General features: G+C 42.4%; 1 protein-coding gene across 1 annotated transcript in view; it reads right to left on the reverse strand.

Moving 5' to 3' along the window:
• Window positions 1-18798, reverse strand: part of Atp8a1 (ATPase phospholipid transporting 8A1) — a 226131-nt gene that overhangs the window by 45907 nt on the left and 161426 nt on the right. The window contains 3 exon segments of the mRNA XM_034508945.2: window positions 5097-5207; window positions 5299-5482; window positions 17867-18039. Of these exon segments, the coding sequence (XP_034364836.1) occupies window positions 5097-5207; window positions 5299-5482; window positions 17867-18039 (468 nt within the window).

Genomic DNA, 18798 nt, shown 5'->3' on the forward strand with positions numbered 1-18798 from the left:
TATTGACTTTAATGACTTTCTGGAAAGGAGAACCGCTACATTGTTTGGGGTCTAAGAAAACGTAGATGGCACCAATCATCTTAAAAAAAATCTCTTCTCTGTTAGAAAGGAAATCAGAGGATTTAGAAGGAGCCAACAATTTAAGTGAACACCTACAGCCACTGGCAGGCAGCTACCGGTGCAACTTTTCTATTGCCACCTGCTGAACCTCTCTCTCTCTCTCTCTCTCTCTCTCTCTCTCTCTCTCTCTCTCTGTGTGTGTGTGTGTGTGTGTATGTGTGTGGTTGTAATTCACAGCAGTGAAGGGGCTAGTGAGCGACACCCTCCGCAATACTATGACAGAAAAGCATTTTTCCCTGACAATCTATTGCACCCTTTGGGTTTAAGACTGCTCTTTATGAATTCTTTTCCAGGCCCCGCCCCCCATTCCCCTGCATAGGCGGTTCAGTTAAAGCCCCACAGACATTTTCCTGATGGAGCACTTCTGCATATTAAGCAGCAGCTTGCAAAGAGTCAATGCATTCCCTGCTCCCACGCCTGATCAGCAAAAAAAAAAAAAAAAAAAAAAAAAAAAAAAAAAAAAAAAAAACCCAGAAAGGAGAGATTCGAGATTGGCAGTTGTCCTCGCTGGAGACAGTCAATGGTGTGCTTTCTGCCTATTCATTCTCAGTATTGACATGAACCATTAACATCTGCAGAACTTGTTTTAGCTGGCTGAAGTTGGGATGGGGGGAATTGATTTAAAAGTTCAATCCATTTCCAAGACAGTTGAATTATATTCAAAATACATTTCCAAAAAGTGCTAACAGAAAAATAAATATGAGGTTTCCAGTAAAGTTTCTCTCTCACTTCCCTTTTTAACCCATTAAGAAAGTGATTTGTGTTAAATAGCTCATGAAGAGGCTTTAAATTCAAAGCCAAGTCAAATTTAGTGTGTTAACTACAAATCACATAGTTCTGGGTTAGAAACAGAATGTTTAGACTTCATTTTCACCGAAGTAAAATGTTTTTATTTTCTTCATTAGTGCATAAGTTTTCTGTTTACTGTTGTTGTCAATCGAGACTTAAAATAATTGTCAACTAGTCTATACTTAAAATATAAATTTATTTCATTAAGATTATACTTCATATGCATCTATGTTTAAAAGTCTTTTTAAAAATCTATGTAAACAAAGTAATTCTCAATAATTTAAGTGAGAATTATATTAGGAAAGTTAGAAATAGAGAGGGGATGGCAATAAAAATAATTCCTACAGGGAAGAACCATATATTTATATAGGAAACAGATACTTGTGTTTTTGTTATTGTTGTCTGTTTTTTCAGATAGTTTCATTAAGTACCCAGACAATCCTCATGCCTTAGTCGGCAAGTACTAGAATTACAGGTGTGTATCAAAAGCCGGACTTCAAAGATTAAAAAACAAAACTTACAACTACTTTGAAATTATGTCTTAAAACTCAGGTTTTCCAGACCAAATCTATCAGTTACCCATGAAGCTATGTTTCCAAGTATTTGGCTATCTTCCGCCAACAGCATGGTAACCCAACTACAGATGCTGAGTGACTAGTGAAGACATATATACCTCAAATTTAAGTGTTAAATCCTAATCTAACTCAAGAGTTTAGAATTCTGACAGGGACAACTGAGCCAGACGCCTAGCGCTTTCCAACTGCAGTTGTGGAGTCAAGTGTGATGAGGATCCATAAAGAAGTGGGCAGGCCATGTCCTTCTGACTGACGCATAGGAACGTCCTCAGAATAGAGAGGGAAGTGGCAAAGATGGCCATCTGTAAGGGAGCTCTTAGCGAATCTGTGAGGATATGGGCAGGTCCTAGACACAGTGGAAGACAGTTCTCCTAACAAATTATGCACATCCTTAAGAGCTGAATGTGAAACTCATAATACCTAGAGGCTCATTATTACGATACAGTTTCTGAGGACCCAGGGACGAGCCAGGCATTAAATAATATAAGAACATATAGGGAGCAGAGGAAGCCCTGAGCGTGCACAGTACTGCGCGGCTATGTGCTGCTGGTGGTATGGGCGTGGTCACATCACCACTCTGTAGCCTGGGAGTCACGGAGAAAATGGCAAAGCCTTCCCCCTGGGGTGAGGCTCAGAGGAACAAGGCAAAGCCTCGCTCAGGGCACCAAGTGTGGGAGTGTTGACAATGTAGGCTACAAATGTCTACCATAGCTTTCTCCCCCCAGATATTCACAGCCTGAATATTGTTCCCCAATAGAGACTGCCCTACAGAGAGTAGCTAAACCTGCCCCTTTATCCAGCTGTATACCATAAACCCTGTCTCACTGTTTATCTCTATGGAATACCTTTGCCTCCCTTTTGAGATGATGCAATCACCCTGCCACTATGCTCAGCTCTGTATAAAAAGCACACTGAGCTTCTGGGTGCTATGGTTTCTCCAGCCGACAGCCCTGACGACTCAGCCCCAGCTTTCTACGTGTTTGTCTTTTCTTCATTACCTTGTCACCTCCAGTCACGTCCAAGTCCCTGGAGCTGTGCAAGATGTGCAAGATCAGAAGGTAAAGGTGCTTGCTGCCAAGCCTGAAGACTCGAGTTCCATCTCTGCAACCCAGGATAGACCTGGAGAAACTAGACTCCTGCAAGTTGTCCTCTGATCCTTCCTCATGTCTACTTACATACCCACCAGATAACTACTGTTAATAAATAAAAAACAAACAAGTGGATACCCCTTCCTTGTTCGCTTATCCACCAACACCATGCTGCTAGCTCTGTTCTGCAGGCCACAGTGCATTAGAGAACTTGATTATGTCTTGGTTCAAAATTGAGATGTGTTGAAGGCAAAATACCAGATTCCAAACACTGGGCATGGAGGAAAGAATGTAGAAGACTATGGTAATATTTTTAATATGTTGAATTAAAATATGATACTGAAATCAATCTGGGTTTTCGCTGTGGCATTTTGCTAAAGAAGTACCTAGGAAATTTAAAGTTACAGACACGAATTTCATTGTATCCTTCTGGCCAGCTCCCTGGGGTTACAGACTGTGCTTGAATTGCTTTGTAGTTGCTGGGCTGAGGCTGGTTATCTGATGGCCAAATATCTACAGGGCAAGCTTTTATTCTCGGGGTACACATGTGTGCTTATATGTGTGCAGGTGTATGGAGGCCAGAGGTCAACCTGAGGTGTCTTTTCTCAGGAGCTATCCACTGTTTATTGGAAACACTGTCCTGGAGCTCTCTGAGCAGGCTGGGCAGGCTGGATAGCATCTGACATCTGCCTCTTGAGTGCAGAGATTAAAACACACACCACCATGCCTGCTTTTTTACTTGGGCTCTGGGATTCAAACTCAGGTCCTTGTGCTTACAAGTCTACTCCTTTACCAAGTAAGATTCCCAAGGCTTCCTTTGTAAGGTGGTGTAATTTTTGATATGTGGAAAGAACAAGGAATAGAATATTTTAGAGAAATTCCTTATCCAAAATCTTATTGTTTGTCAAATCCAAACACCATAGGAGATATATAGCAAGGGGTGGCTGTGCCTCATATAGAAGATCTATACTAGGTCTTAGGTCTCAGAATCTCAAAATGCCCAGTGGGTTGTCTGTGAGAAATATGGTACTTTCTGCCAGAGAAGTGAACAAGCTTTCTAGCGGCAATGGGTTCTGGAGATACAAACTAGAAAGAACGCCCAGGTTTCCCGGGTGCGCAGAAATCACAGCAAGCAATACCATTGGACCAATGAATGTAGGTCCAAGAGCTATTAATGCCACTAGGAAATGAAATGGGAGGAGGCTGGCAGCAAAACCCGCCAAACCCAGACATCAAAAGAGCATCTGACAGGGCTGGAGAGATGGCTCAGCAATTAAAAGCACTGACTTCTCTTCCAGAAGTCCCGAGTTCAATTCCTACCAACCACATGGTGGTTCACAACTATCTGTAATGGGATCCGATGCCCTCTTCTGGTGTGTCTGAAGACAGCAACAATGTACTCACATTTATAAAATAAATAAATCTTAAAAAAAAAAAAAATCCAAAAGAGTGCCGGGCAGCTAAAGCTACAGTGCCTCCTGACTACACTCCTGTGTCTCCCCTGACCTAGAACCAACCATTATCCCCCACTTTGCTTCTGGCACCCCTTACTTTGCTTCTGGCACCCCTTACTTTTCTCTGATTTTTTTTTTTATATTTTTCATCACAAGATTATTATTTTTTAATACAGTTTTTCATGTGTGTGCTACCCCTTAACAGTGGGTGGAAGAAATTCTGTACTTGTTCAAGCTTTATCATTGTTTAAAACTGAAAACACAACTGATTAGCAATTCCTCTTCAACTTTCTACCCAAGTGACCTAACATTTTTAGCTAGTGTGTAAACATCGATTGTTCTCATGGTTGACATCTTCTCTGACACATTTAGAAATTATAAAAAAAGAAGAAATGGTTCAGCAGCGGAGAACATCAACTGTTCTTCTAGAGGATCTGGGTTTTGTAGCTTGTGGGCTTTCTATCCATGCACAAGTTCCCTGAAATATCAACTCTGAGGCTAAATTTTATATGAATAAATGCTTAGGCCATAATCCTGGGTCTGTTCCCCAAGTAGCTCATAACTCAATTACCCTTTAATCTATTCTACTGAGTGACACATGACTTGCTAGCTGTCCTCAGAGTCATGCGACTGACTGACCCTCTTCCTCAGAGTTCCCCGTGAATCTTTCCTGTACTTGACTCTATCCCATAATCCCTCCCCTCTTTCTCTTTTTCTCTCTTTCACCTTCTAAACCCACCTCAGCCTCACTGGCCACAAGCTTTTTATTGACAGGTGAATGCTTCCATACAGCATAAGAGGAGATAATCCCTCAGGGCTTCATTCCCTGTACCCACATGATGACTAAGAACCATCTGGAACTCCTGTTCTAGGAGATGCACCTTGGCCTCTGTGGGCCCTGCAAGCACACGGTGCACAGACAGACGTACACACAGGCAAAACATCCAGTCATATAAAAATAAAATAAAATAAATCCTAAAACTTTCATAGAAACAACGAGAATGATCCCATAAAGAGACCAGTTGGAATTATGACTGTCAGGGGTGGGACTAAGTTCACCACGCTGCTACCTCGATGATGTACAGCACGATGTTCTTGTAGAAGCAGTACAGGATACACTTGGAGACTCTATTGTAATTCCAGGCACCGTGAACCATCAACAGATTCTTCAAATATTTGAACTAGAAGAGGAATGGGAAGACATGAGTATTTTCCCCCTCACTCTGGCTGCCGCAAAGGGGTGGGGCTCTGTATCAGTGCAGGGGGCTTTACCTGAGCGATGGAGTAATCTGAAGAGTTGGCTGCCTGCAAGCCTTCATTGCCACTTATCCCAACACCCACGTGGGCCGTCTGTATCATGCTGACATCATTTGCTCCATCTCCGATGGCAAGCGTGATGACTTTGACTTGTTTCTTAACCATCTCAACAACCTCAGACTTCTGAAGAGGAGAAACCCTTAAAAAAAACAAAAACCCAACCAAACAAAAATGAACAACTACTCCTGCTTCCTGGAAAAGGAAATTGAAAGGCTATCACTTTTTGATCAATAAATGAAGCAAAACAACTGGATAAATGGTTGTCTGCCAACCTGTCTGTCACTTTAAGGGAAATTCAAAACAAGAAGATAATATATGTCCTAGAAGCAAATATGTAGGTGACAACCAAGAGACATGTTTAAGTACCAGTAAGTGACATCAGAAATTCATTGCAAAGAGAAGGCATAAGAAGCTTATGCAATGGTCATAAGTGCAATGGTCAGTGGTTAAAAGCTGTATTGTCCTTGCAGACCAGGGTTCCGTTCTCAGCACCTATATCAGGTGGCTTACAACTGTCTACAATTCCAGCTCCAGGAGACCCCACACCCTCTTCTGGCCCCTGTGGGTACCTGCCTCTCACATGCACACACTTTCCTATATATACAAACAAACAAAGACCAGAAAAAAGTCCAAATACTAACTAGGTTTTATTCAATGTCTTGAAAAGAAAATGTTTTGAGCTTCTGAGAGCTGGTCATATATGTAATATCCTATATGATTAAAATATCTTAAAGCCAGTGAAATTAATAGTGGGGAATTGGGTAGACTTCCAACCCGTTCTCAGACACCATTGTGAATCTCAACAAATAAAAAAGTAAATACCTAAAGCTAGAGCATAGTCCACATGCTTTGCTTTCTTCCAGAGGCTTGAAGACTAACATGCATGCAGAAATCAGACAGCTTTTGCTGCAACCGTGGACCAGGAACAGAAGGCATCAGCGTTTGCACTAACATCACATTTGGTATTAAACTTGAAGCATTTTTCATGCATCTTAAAAAGTCATTTGAGAACTAAATGCCAGGCAAATGACAGAAATGGTCTCCGACAGAGGTGCCTCAGCGACACAATTAACTTAATCTATTGTTCATACTGCGCTGGAAATAGACAGGAAGACTAAACAGTGAATCAGTCCAGACGTAGTATATTAAGACAGTCATTAGAGCTGGGTGTGGTGGTGCAAACTAGTAATCCTAGTACTTAGTGGCTGATACAGGAAGCAGGGTCATAAGTTCTAGGCCAGCATGGGCTACATAGCAAAGTCCTGACATAAACACAGATCATAAGAAGCAACCGAGTGTATAAAATGCTAGTGCACAGAAATGTGTCAGAGCTGTATCACCGTGGTTGTCAGTGTCACCATCATCGCTGTCATTATCATTACCACAGCATCATCTTTTTGAGACCTTTGAGGCAGTGTTAGCCATGCTGGCCTTGAATTAGCTATGTAGCCAGGCTCTGGCATAGTACTCCAGATCCCCTGACTTCGATTTTTCTCAACGTAAGATTACAGCGTGTGCAGTGTGCCTCCGTCAGAGATGAATTCTTTCTTAAGGTCAGCATATTACAGCTGTGGAATAAATACTTGCTGAAATATCTCATGGAGTATTTGCTATTCTTTTTTTAAAAAATAAAGGCCGTTTAAGGAACTGATATGTCTTCACATATACACTTGATTATGGTGATAGGAAAAAGTTCCCAACCATGGGCATTCTATACCAGCATGTGCCTCTAGGAGGCAGGGAGTTAGCTAGGGAGCTGAAGCTCCCTGGACCCGAGACACGGACGGAGTGCTCCTCTGTGTTCTTAGCGGCCGAGCCAGAAGAGAAACTGGTAAGCAGCTGCCATATCAAAAAATTATTCTTAATTTTCTTTGGACTTCCTTCTGGCATTTGGCAATGGTACAGTACAAAATGACACAGTGCTGACCTCCACAAGAGAATGAGTATCAGGCAACTAATGGTTCATTTCACCGTCTGCCGCCATTTCTCTTCAAAGCAATTTTCATTCCACGTTCGCGTTTTATTTAATTTCTCTTAACAGGCTAATATAAATTGGTCAGCCCACTGGCCCTAGGCCAAGGTTTTAAACACGGACTATGGTTGACATTTAGTGAATGTCAGAAAAGAGTGCTCAACCAGAAATGCCATAGAACGCAAATGGGAACAGGCATGAATGAAGGGAAGCATTTGAAAACATTTATCAAGGTATCTTTAACGGCTCCCGGGCTGCACACTTTATTAAATCACGCTGTGGAGCTAGGGCCTTGTGGAGCGTCTTTTTATGAATGGCATCCACATAGTGAGCTTCAATTAGTGACTTAAGGGAGCTCCAGAAAAGAAGGCCACCAACCCGTACCCACGTCTTCACAGTGATTATCACCAGCGGCTGCTCTCTCTGCCTTACACTGTAAGTTTTAATACTGCATGATGGGTAATCTTCATGGTCAACATGATGGACTTTACAATTGCCTAGGAAGCACACCTCTGGGAGTGCCCTTGAGGGTGTTTACAGAGAGGCTTAACTGAGGGGGAAGGAGCTACTCCGAGTCACATTACACCCCCAGGATTTCCCTGCCTCTGCCTTCCATTTCACTTCAAGAGTGTTAAGAGTACACACACTACTGCTCCCAGCTTTATGTGGGTGCTGGGAATTTGAACTCGAATCTCATGCATACATAGCAAATGCTTTACTCACCAAGCCTTTGAATATTCTTCTGCCTCAAACCCCAAATCCATAAGCCCCCAATCTGCAGCTTTCTGAGTGCCGATATGATGTTGAAAATTCGACACCTGGTCTCACATGACAAATTATTTTGGCTTATGTGTGTCAGGTTGATGGAAAACCTTACACTTGAAACGTAAGATAATTTTATGACATATGAATGAAATAGGTTTAAACTTGAGGCTAATCTCCAAAGCAGCTCGTATCTATCAGCACATGTTTCAACTTTAGATCCCCAAGTTCTGAATCATGCTGAACCCATGCATGTTGGAGGGGGACTATCAAATGGGTGCTGTTTTCAAGTCTACTTAAAAAGTTGTTTCTTGCTACATGGGGTTGGGGAACGGGGGGTGTATATCAAAACGAATGCAATGTGACTCCAAGGCTTCTGCTGGTGTGAGTTCCTTGACAGGATGCATGGCAACCTGAAACTGTGAATGAAGAAAACCCTTTCTCCCGTAAGTTGTTTCTGTTAGAATATTTTGCCAAAGCATCAGGAAAAGAAGCTAAGACTGATGGGTAGGATGTATGGCCTCTGGATAGTCTTGTCTGTACTTAGTAATTCCAAATGATGGAAGACGGCCACCTTGACAAGTACAGAAGAATTTATTTCGGATGACGGAAAGAACACAAGGTGAATTTCTTTCTACACCCAAATTTGCCAGAGCATGGGTTTTCTCCTGACAAGTTTCCAGCTCTTCAATCAGAGTTTGCTTTCTTGACTTCTTCACATGTTTTTGGAGTTGTACAATATCTATAATAGCCTAGAACAGTGGTTCTCAACCTTCCTAATGCTGCGATCCTTTAATACAGTTTGCTTATGTTGTGGTGACCCCCATCCATAAAACATATTTTTATTGCTACTTCATAACTGTTATTTTGCTACTATTATGAATTATAATGTGCAACCCTGTAAAAGGGTTGGTTGACCCCCAAAGGGGTGTGTAGGCCGCCGCCCCGACTCGGCTGGTCAAGATGGCGCTGGCTTCCGGTATGATCTACTGGTAAACAAATGCACTGTACATGTGATCACCCTTGGGCCAACTCAGTTTGGCACCAACCCCTCCCGAGTGGGATATGCTAATGAAAAACTGCAATTCTGACCAATCGCGCACCTCCATGTGCATCCCCCCCCCCCCCAACCAGGGCTGAGCATATAAGCAGCTCGCTCCGGGTGTTCAAGGTCCCTGGGTAAATGATGAATGAAGCGCTTCAATAAAGGTGTTGAGAAGGATCTAGTTGCTCGCGTCTTTCCTTGCTGGTCGAGGGGGGGCGCGACAGGGGTGGTGACCCGCAGACTGGAATCACTGGGCCAGACCAACCACACTATGAAGCTAGTTAATTCTCCCTAGTGCTTCACAAACTACATATCTATGGCTGGGAGGTTATAAGTCTTCAGCTTTCTAAGTATCAACAGTGATCAGCAGTGATAATCTGGAAGCATTATAACAGCACTATTTTCTTCATCCTAGATATGTATAGATGTTCATATCTGTGTATAGTTTATCCCACTTGTGGGGTTTCAACAAGACTGAAATGTTTTGCTACTGTCTTCCATGGTTGCTCTTTTCATTTCTGGAAGCAGCGAGACACTCTATTGAAAAAAGATTACAAATGTAGCATGTGCTATGGAGGTCTGCTTTTCTTCCTGTGCACCACAAACAAGAGGGTGGTCCCTTGTGATGTAACCTAGGAGTGAGCTGAGTGCCTGTGCTTCTCAGATAGCTCCTGGCTGCAGTTTCACCACATGTTACTCATTATTGTTCCCATTTGTTACGTAGTAACTTGCAGTGCCCCGTGAACAGTAGATCAGAGAACACTGGAATGCTTTGTCATTCAAGCTAAGAAACATATAGGTGGTCTATTTTTTTTTTTAAGTTTGTTTTTATGTGTTTGATTGCTATGCCTGCATGTGTTATCTGGTGCCAGCAAGGGTTAGAACAGTGTATCAGATCCTCTGGATTTGGTGCTACAGACTGTTGGGAGCTACCACGTGGGTGCTGGGAATCAAACTTAGGTTCTCCGCAAGAGCATCCAGTGCATTTAACCGCTGAGCTACCTTTCCAGCCTCAGGTGGTCTATCTTTTTCAGGCTTTGTTTTGCACTCATTGAATGAAAACAATTGTCTCTCTGAATACACCATGGGTAATGATGATATGTCCATGTATCTACATAGGCATAAATAATTATGCGAGACTTTTCATAGATAGCCAAAAGACTTATAATGTTAAAGGCAAGAATATTATTTTACTGGTATATTTTAAAATGCGTAGGTGGGATTTGGGGGGCAGGGGCTATCATCCTAAAGCACAATTTAGTATGATGAATTACTGTATTCCTTTTGGCCGCCCATAAAAGATAGAAAACAAGAGGAACAGGGAAGGATATTCTTGCTGCAGTTTCGGTTCTGTTGCTATGCTAAAACACCCTGACCAAGAGCAACACAGGGGAGGAAATGTTTTATTTCTGCTCCTGTCACTGAAATAAAGAAATAAAGGGCAGCAACTCAAGTTAGAGCCTGACGCAGAACCCATGAAGGGTGCTGCTTGCTGAGTTGCTGTCTGACTCATTTACCATTCAAACTTAGCTTTCTTATACATCCACGATGCCTGCCTGGGAATGGTAACACCCACAGTGGGCTGGGCTCTTCTGTATCTGAATAATTACGGAAATTCCCCTCAGACAATGCTCAGAGGACAGCCGGATCTGGGCAATCCTTCCATTGAAACTCCCCTTCTTAGGTGATTCTAGGCTGTATCAAGATGGTTTAAGGCTAAATAGGGCAACTCTATTAATTACCATGAAGTGTTTTATATATGCAGTAATCAAGCTTCGTTACTTATTAAGCTTGAGGTTCATCCCTGAGATGCTCTTCAGAAGTCAGCCAGAATGTGCTGCACGTTCCTTTCTGACTACCTTCCTCAAGTCTCTCCTGTGAACATCAGTCTACTCTCCATTGACCCATATTTGGTTGACTAAAAAAAAACCGAAGTTGCAAAAAGAGAGAAAAACCTAACTTGATCTTACTGGTTTCTTTTTTAATTAAAGTTTGTTAGGTTCATTTATAATGCTTCAAGCCGAGAAGATATTAATATGTAGCAAAATGTATGTTCCGCATACCAAAATTACATGCGTATTGGAGCGGTGCTGGAAGCTCATGGCGGATTTATTACTGGAACGAAAACAGCCGCTTATGTAGAAAATCCTGAGGATATTTACCATATGGAGCATAATGAAACATTCAACCACCTCTGGGTAAGAAAACTGTGCTATTCAAATGACCGATGAGTGAGGACCTTCCTAGCCTCCAAAACCAACATCTGCTATATTCTGTGCAGTCAAAGGCACCAAAGAGACTTTACAATGTAGGGGCCAAGGCTAAAGAACTAACACACAGATAGGTCTTCTCAGGGGGAAAAGAAAAAAATGGAAAAGTAACTTCAAGAAAGACTTCCTTTCTGAGGCATGCTTTAGATCCACACTTGCTCTTGCAGAGTGTACACATTCACACAGATAAACCACCGTGCCTTTCATTTAAGTGGGTCAGATGGTATTTTCAACGGGGACTGTTCATGTTGGCAGTGGGTATCTGAGTGCTGAGGTGTGCACACAGTAACACAGTGACATAGCAAACTGCAAACTGGCAAACACATCGTACAAAAGAAAACTGCTCCTAGTAGGAAGTTTTATTATAATGTTTAGAGCAAGAAAAGTTTAGCATAGAACGGTCAGCATTGCAGCTCAGTGGTAGAGTGTTTGTCTTGCATGTATGACTCCCTTGTTCAGTCTCAAGTACACAGAAAGTCTTCCCTTGATTACTCCCTAAAACACATCCTTCCTCTTGCAGAATATCAGAGCTGGTACCAACTCTTTTCTTGTTCCTCAATCTACACATTGTCTTATACCCTTCCTTACTGCCCTAAACCCTTTTAATACATCTGTTTTTCAAAACCATCTTTCCTGTGAGATGCCTTTCCCCCCCCGCCCCCCCTCTCTGCTCCACACCTTGTAGCTGCCAGAAAGTCTTGGTTACTTTTTTTGATCTATTTTTCACACTTGGAGCTCAGCACTGAGCTCAGAATTCAGCCTTCCTTTAACTTTCTTTAAGTAACCCGTTTGTTAAAACAAAGGCAATCACCAAAATCCATCACGGGTTCACACTGAACTCTGCCTCTCTGTTTTTCCACACTGAGGCTCGTCGGTTGAGAGATCATAGACACGTCCTACAGTGCATATATCATATCCTTAGTGACTCAGAACTGAGAAAACTATAGGTAGTCTAGTAGGCGATCGCTATTCGGCTGACGGCTACAGTGGGTTTCTGGAAAGCTGCGGAGTTCAGCATTTAAAATTGATGAAAAGCAAAGCCCTCTTAAGAATCTGAATAGACTTGTCTGAGATAGATACCTGCACTGCAAGTCAGAAAAATATAAAACGGAAAGGGTAAATTGAGGAAGAGAAGACATAATTTAAGAAGACGGTGATGGAAATCAAGGTAGCAGCTCTCAGTATCTGAAGGCAGCAGGAAGGGCTCCTTGGGAACTGGCCATGGCAGAGTGAGACATGTATATTTTGTAAGAATGTGATGAGCGCTCACATAGGCTTTCGATACCACCTAGCATAAAAAGCATGACTGTAGTGCGTAATGTGCGTCTCTGGTGCTCAGGTGGATTTTCTAGAGTCATACCTGAAACTGGACCACATTGAGTTGCAGCAAGTCGCACTCGGTAGCTCTTAGGTGTCTTCTCTGCTCTTAGGCATGTCACTTTTCTGCTGCAGCTCATCAGAAGAGCCTACCCCATACAATGAGAAACAGGATTCTTTCAACATCTCTTAGTAGAAGTGGGATAGAAAATGAGAGGAGCAAGGCCTGAGCTGAGGATTATGTTAAAGCAAACCGTGGGCATTTTATAGAGCTATAAAATATATAGCTATTTTATTTATTTTTTATAAAGCTATAAAAAAGGACTCGGCCTGTCCTTTACTCAGGCATCTATGAAAGAAACAGTCTCTGCACATTTCCAATATTTATTCAGATTTTCTTGGAAGTAAATATAGGGTCGACATTCATTAACAGTTTGTGAGTCTTCTGAAGCCAAACATCTGTTTGGCGCCCAGTGGTGTGCATGACTTCTTTTTCTTTGAAGGAATGTCTGTTGAGTATTTACTGGCTTCGCTTGGGCCTTGTCGCTATTTCTTAAGTAGAACGTTTATTCCGAGGAGTCCTTGAGCTAAAGACAATCCCCCAAAGACTCAGGAAGTAGGTCTGCCCTGACCTCCTTTTCCTTAACACACTCACGCTGCAACAGAAAATATACAGTGTCCCTTTACGCCTCTTCTTGGAAGACACCATCAAGCAGAGTAAGGCGAAAGGTTTTGCGTGGGAACGTCACTCTAAGTGACAACACTCACTGAAATCAAGTTTTTTTCTTTCTTTTTAAGAAATCTACTACGGAGAAAATGGCCTAAAAGGGGGTTAAAGCTTTGATTAAGATGTTGCAACTGAAGAAAAATGCTTGCTTCAGTTTAACCTCTGCTTTTCAGGAGACATGAGTACATAAATTATGTAGCAGGATGGTGATTACTAGACAGTCTAAAAGCTGGAGGCTCTAAGCCAATTTTCAACCAACTGTCACAGAACGTAAGTTTCAAAATATGTTTAAACTAAACTGACAACTACAGGAAAAAAAATTAAAAAAAAAAAAAAACCCAAACGTAAGATTCTTTGCAAAGCTGGGTTATATGAACTGACGAGGACTTCAGAAACCATACACTATTTAACACAGGGAGACTTCACTGTGGCCTTCCTGCTCTTCTGGAGGGATGGGTCAGAGGAAGAAAAGCTGCATGTCCATCCCCAGACCAGGATCTAAGCAGCAGAGAGGTGATGCTTAGCTCAGAGCAGCCAACAGAAGCAGAGTTCATACAAAATCCTGCAAGGGTGACAGGCGGATCTGAGCAGGTGCTCCCAGGCTGGGATGAGCACCCTAGGAGGTGCTCCCTTCCCTTTCATACCTCAGTAGCTGTCTCCCACCTGCTTAGAGGCATCGACACTCTAGAGGAGTCTATACTGCTACCTTCTGGTCTCACCATTTTGTAGGGAGAACAGTTCAATTCAGTGTTTAAGGTGCCAGAGAGGCAGTTAGAACAGAAATTTCCTGAACCCCCAGTCAAAGCAGCATTATGCTAATATACAAACAGGAAGACCTAGCGCAAAAAGCATCGGCAACGGAATTATTGATCAGAAATTATTGATCTAAGACCTCAGGAGAGCTCTTGATTTTAGCTGCACAAATCTCCATAAGTCTAAGAGCAAAGCTTGTTTTCCTTTGGGAGCTGCAGGTCATCTGTGAAAACCCTGACAATGGCTCCAGGGAGCAAAAGTGCAACCCCACGTGTGCCCTGAGCATGTGTGTTTCCTCTGGGGGAGGCAAATCAGAACTTTCTCTTGTTCTTTAAAAGCATTCAAGAGGGTGTGCAGGAACATATCTCTAACTCTAGTACTTGGGAGGAGGAGGAGGAAAGAGGACTAGAAATTCAAGGCTAGCCTTGGGTACACAGTGACTTCCCAGCTAGCCTGGAATACATGAAACCCTGTCTCCTAGACCAGCCAATTAAGCCAACAACAAATAACCAATACATCTGTGGCCATCCCAAGTAAGAAGCAGTGGGCTTGGGCGAGTGAATGTAAGTGGGTAAGTAACAGAAGAGATGTTTATGTTGATATGTCAAACGCAAGATACTCTTAGACACGGCTGCATGCTGCTGCTTATCAGGTGACCTGAGAGACGGAGATAAAGTGTCAAACAGTAAACAGGAAAGCTGCACAGCTTCTGTGAACACAGGCTTGGTAGGCTGATAAGAAACAGGAGTATGTTCTATTGTTTTGACTTTCGATCCATATATATATATATATATATATATATATATATATATATATATATGTATACGTATATGTAAAACTTCTTGACATATAACATGTAGCCTATACTTTGTAAACCAAAACCAGGACTCAAATGCCCTGAATAATTTTAGGTTGGAGGGGATTAGTTCTGTCTCTGAATGGTCCCCTCAGAAGACAGTGCTGAGTGGGAGATGTAATGACTACTGACAGAGAACAGCGGCTTCTTTCAATTCAGCAAGAGGCTCTGGGGAGCAAAAGTGCATCTTTGTAACCATGGCAATTAGGCAAACACTGAAACCTCTTTTGGCCCTGGGTGCCAGTGTCGGGAAGAGAGCTGATGGAATCCTGAGGGTGAAGCAGATGAGACTCACTATCGATTCCATCACCTGCTGCTTCCGTGGGCTGTAGTGGAGAGTCTGATACTGAGTTCTCTTCATGGGTGCGGACTGACATACAGTGGATTGGAAAGGTGTCTCAATCTGAGGGAAAACCTCAAAGACTTAGCATGATCGTGAGGGAACTTGGGAAACGGTGCTGCCCAGTATTTTGAAATAATAATCAATATTTATCTGAGCATCACTCTTCTAATGGGATAAAATAGAGAGCTTCCTGAGATCATTATCGTGTGAGAAATGAGGAATCCCCCTGGTCCATCCTCCAAGGACCATCCACATGCTCATTCTCCATCCCCAGTGTGGGATAGCGATACCATCATGACATTCAGAGCTCAGTACAGGAACGAGAAAAACGTGATCTGTGCCAGTGACTCAAATTCGAAGAGGCACTAGGCCAAGAAGGTGCACAACATTAATCCAGCTGTGGCACTGACGTAATTATGGGTTTAGGGCCGCCTCAAAGACAGGCCAGAAGCTTTCCTTTAGGGAAAAGAGTATGAAGGTAATTAGAATTAAAAAGAGCTCAAGGAAGACATTTTATTAAAACAACAACAAAAAACCCTGAGTAGAACTATCTGGCCAGGGACCTCCAAGGTCCTCAAACATCCATACAGCTGAGGCAGCCCAGGAGGGAGGAAGTAGCCATACACAGCTTTATAAGTTCAGTGTTAGCACTGAGCTCTGTGTTCACGACAGGGCGAACCCCTCCCCGGGTCCCTAGCCTGGAAGAGCTCTGAGGTCCGTGTGACTTGTAATCCTCCAGGACAAGGATCTCCAGAAAGAACTTCCCAAGCACTGAACATACATCTTCTGCCTTGACTCTGCTTTCTACTGTTCCTCTGCTAGTGCTTAATCCTGTGGTTGAGCTTTAGGAAGAAGTGAGGGAGGCACTGTGTTAAGCTCTGTTGCAATGGCTGCATCAGGAAAACCGGCCTCCCTCCATCTTTCAAGGCAACTGTGATTCTGCTTTAGAGTAGAGCAGACTGAGACAGCAAGGAGAGCAGGTGGCGAGTCATGCTTGTCTTGGTAAGTGCAATACCTATGCCCAGCACACAGTAGGCACAACACAGATGCTAATTAGAGCCAACCGGCTACTTTATCTAAACGTCACTGTTTTTTTTGGTCTGCAGTCTGTTTCTGAGTAGGAGCCAACAGCCATAACACTCATGGGCTTTTGAGCAATCTCCTGCTGATCCCTATGAACCCATTAGTAAAAGAGACGAGATGGCTAAATGTAGCACAAAATTACCCTGATGGAAGAGCGTGACGGCTGCGCGTTAGTAAGCCCCGGTCAAGACATTAGCAAGAAACCAAGAAACGTTACTGTAGCCCCAGACTGTAAAAAGCAGGAGGATGCCAAAGCAAATCCAAGAGTAGAAAATAATTTCCATCATTGTGATAAAAAAGGAACATGATAGTCATGAACACTAAGCATCTGCATAACCGACTGCTCAAAATCTTCGGTCATATTATTAACAGAGACCTCAGAGAAGACTAGATTCTATAATTATATATATATAATGAGATACATGAAGATAAAAGGTAAAGTCTTAATTCTCTGAGAACAGTAAAAACTTGTAGGTGACAATGATGCATATACGTGATCCTCACAGGGTGTGTTGTTTAAACACACTCCAGGAAGCAAATTTCAATTGAGATCCAGGAAATAGATTTTAAGTGGATAAGCTGAGACAAACAAAAATGGTTTAAAGGGAATAACTTTCTTTTATTAGGAAATGGAGCTTTTTCAAAAACAGAACAAATAGAAGGATGTTGAGGAGAACGGAAGGAGCATGAACTGAGAAATCATCAAGAAATCATGCACGCGTGTTTGTCTCCCGAGGAGGGGAAGAGAGTGCAATGAGGACGGGATTCACTACATTTGTAGCCCTTTTGAAAGTGTATTTATTTATTTTTTTGGTCTAGAGTCTCCCTAAATTGCCCAAGCAGACCCTAAGCTTGGTATCTTTTGGCATTAGCCTCTGAAGTAGCTGGGATTATTGACATGTGCCATGGACTGACTTTAAATACAGGTAAGCAGCAAGAGCTGGGCGCTTTCAAATTATGAACAGTATTCAATAATGATAGTTGGAACTCACTTTCAAAACTCTGCCAACAAATCTATCTCAGCTTGTGAACTCTGGGACTTGAATGAATGAATGAATGAAATGACCCAACATTCGTAATTTACTTTTTTTTTTTTTTTTAAAGCTGTGTGGAAAGCTTAAAAATTAAGGATTTAAGAAAAGGCTGGAGAGAGAGTTCCATCAGTCAAGAGGCATTGCTCTATCCTCTGGAGACGCAAGCTCTCTGTTCCCAGTACCCAGCTGCCTGAAATTCCAGCTTCAGGGGAATCCAGCATCTATGGACTCCTTGGGTACCTGCACACATGTGCACATACTCAACCTCACACATATACATAGTTAAAATAAAAGTAACTAGGAAATAATATTAAGATAAATTCACTTCTGTTGAAACCTGACAATGTTGGGGAGAACTTACCTGCAGCAAATGACAGCTTTGCAGGACAGAGCTAAATCCAGGAAATACTGCCGGACTCCGAAGGTTAAGGCGTATTTAAGGGTCTTCCCATCAATTATGAGGGCAAAGTCATTTTCCTTCCGAAGAGCATCTCCGAGGGTGGTGCAGTGGCGGCTGAGAGTTTCCCTCGTCCCCTGGAATACCAACCAAAGGCCATCAACCTTTCGTTTGTCCTACTACGGTGCCTTCAGGATGTTCAGTAATGAAAATTAGTTACTTTTAGTGCTTTGTATCTTTCAAATTGCTCTCACAAACCTTGTTCATTCAGTTCTCACAACAGCCCCTGGAGATGGGGACTAAAAAGGCTATCAGTTAAATTCTGTGGATGTTTATATAGCTGTCTGCAACAGGGCAGGAAGCAGACCACCGGCCACTTAATCCTCCTTGACTCTGCTGTTCATTACTCTAACCCCACGGTCACAATACTGCAAAAGTGTCGTCAGTACATTCTCTTCTTCCGAAAAAGAACACTGCTGTAATTTATGAACTAATCAAAATTGGTTTGCCCTAAACCAAGGGTAAAAGTTGGAGAATATAATTTAAATAATTTACGACTGTTCTTTTGAGAGTACTCCATGCTATTGAGATTAAATTCCCAGGGACCCAGAGGAGGAAATGCAGGGTTTGTAATCTGTAACTTCATGAATTGGCTTTCATGGTTCTCTGATGCTGAATTTTAGTGGGATGGAGACATGGAATTTGGTAATTGTGATGGATTCAATACAAAGAGCCTTTCCTTCAGCCAATAGTTCATTCTTAAGCAGAATCAAAGCCTTTGGTACAAGAGAAACAACAACAACAACAACAACAACAACAACAACAAAAACCAGAAAACAACAAAAACAACCAACCTCCTCCCAGCAAACAAAAGCCAGGAGTATCTATCATGCGGT

This window comes from Arvicanthis niloticus, chromosome 7, assembly GCF_011762505.2.
Source record: "Arvicanthis niloticus isolate mArvNil1 chromosome 7, mArvNil1.pat.X, whole genome shotgun sequence".
NCBI lineage: Eukaryota > Metazoa > Chordata > Mammalia > Rodentia > Muridae > Arvicanthis > Arvicanthis niloticus.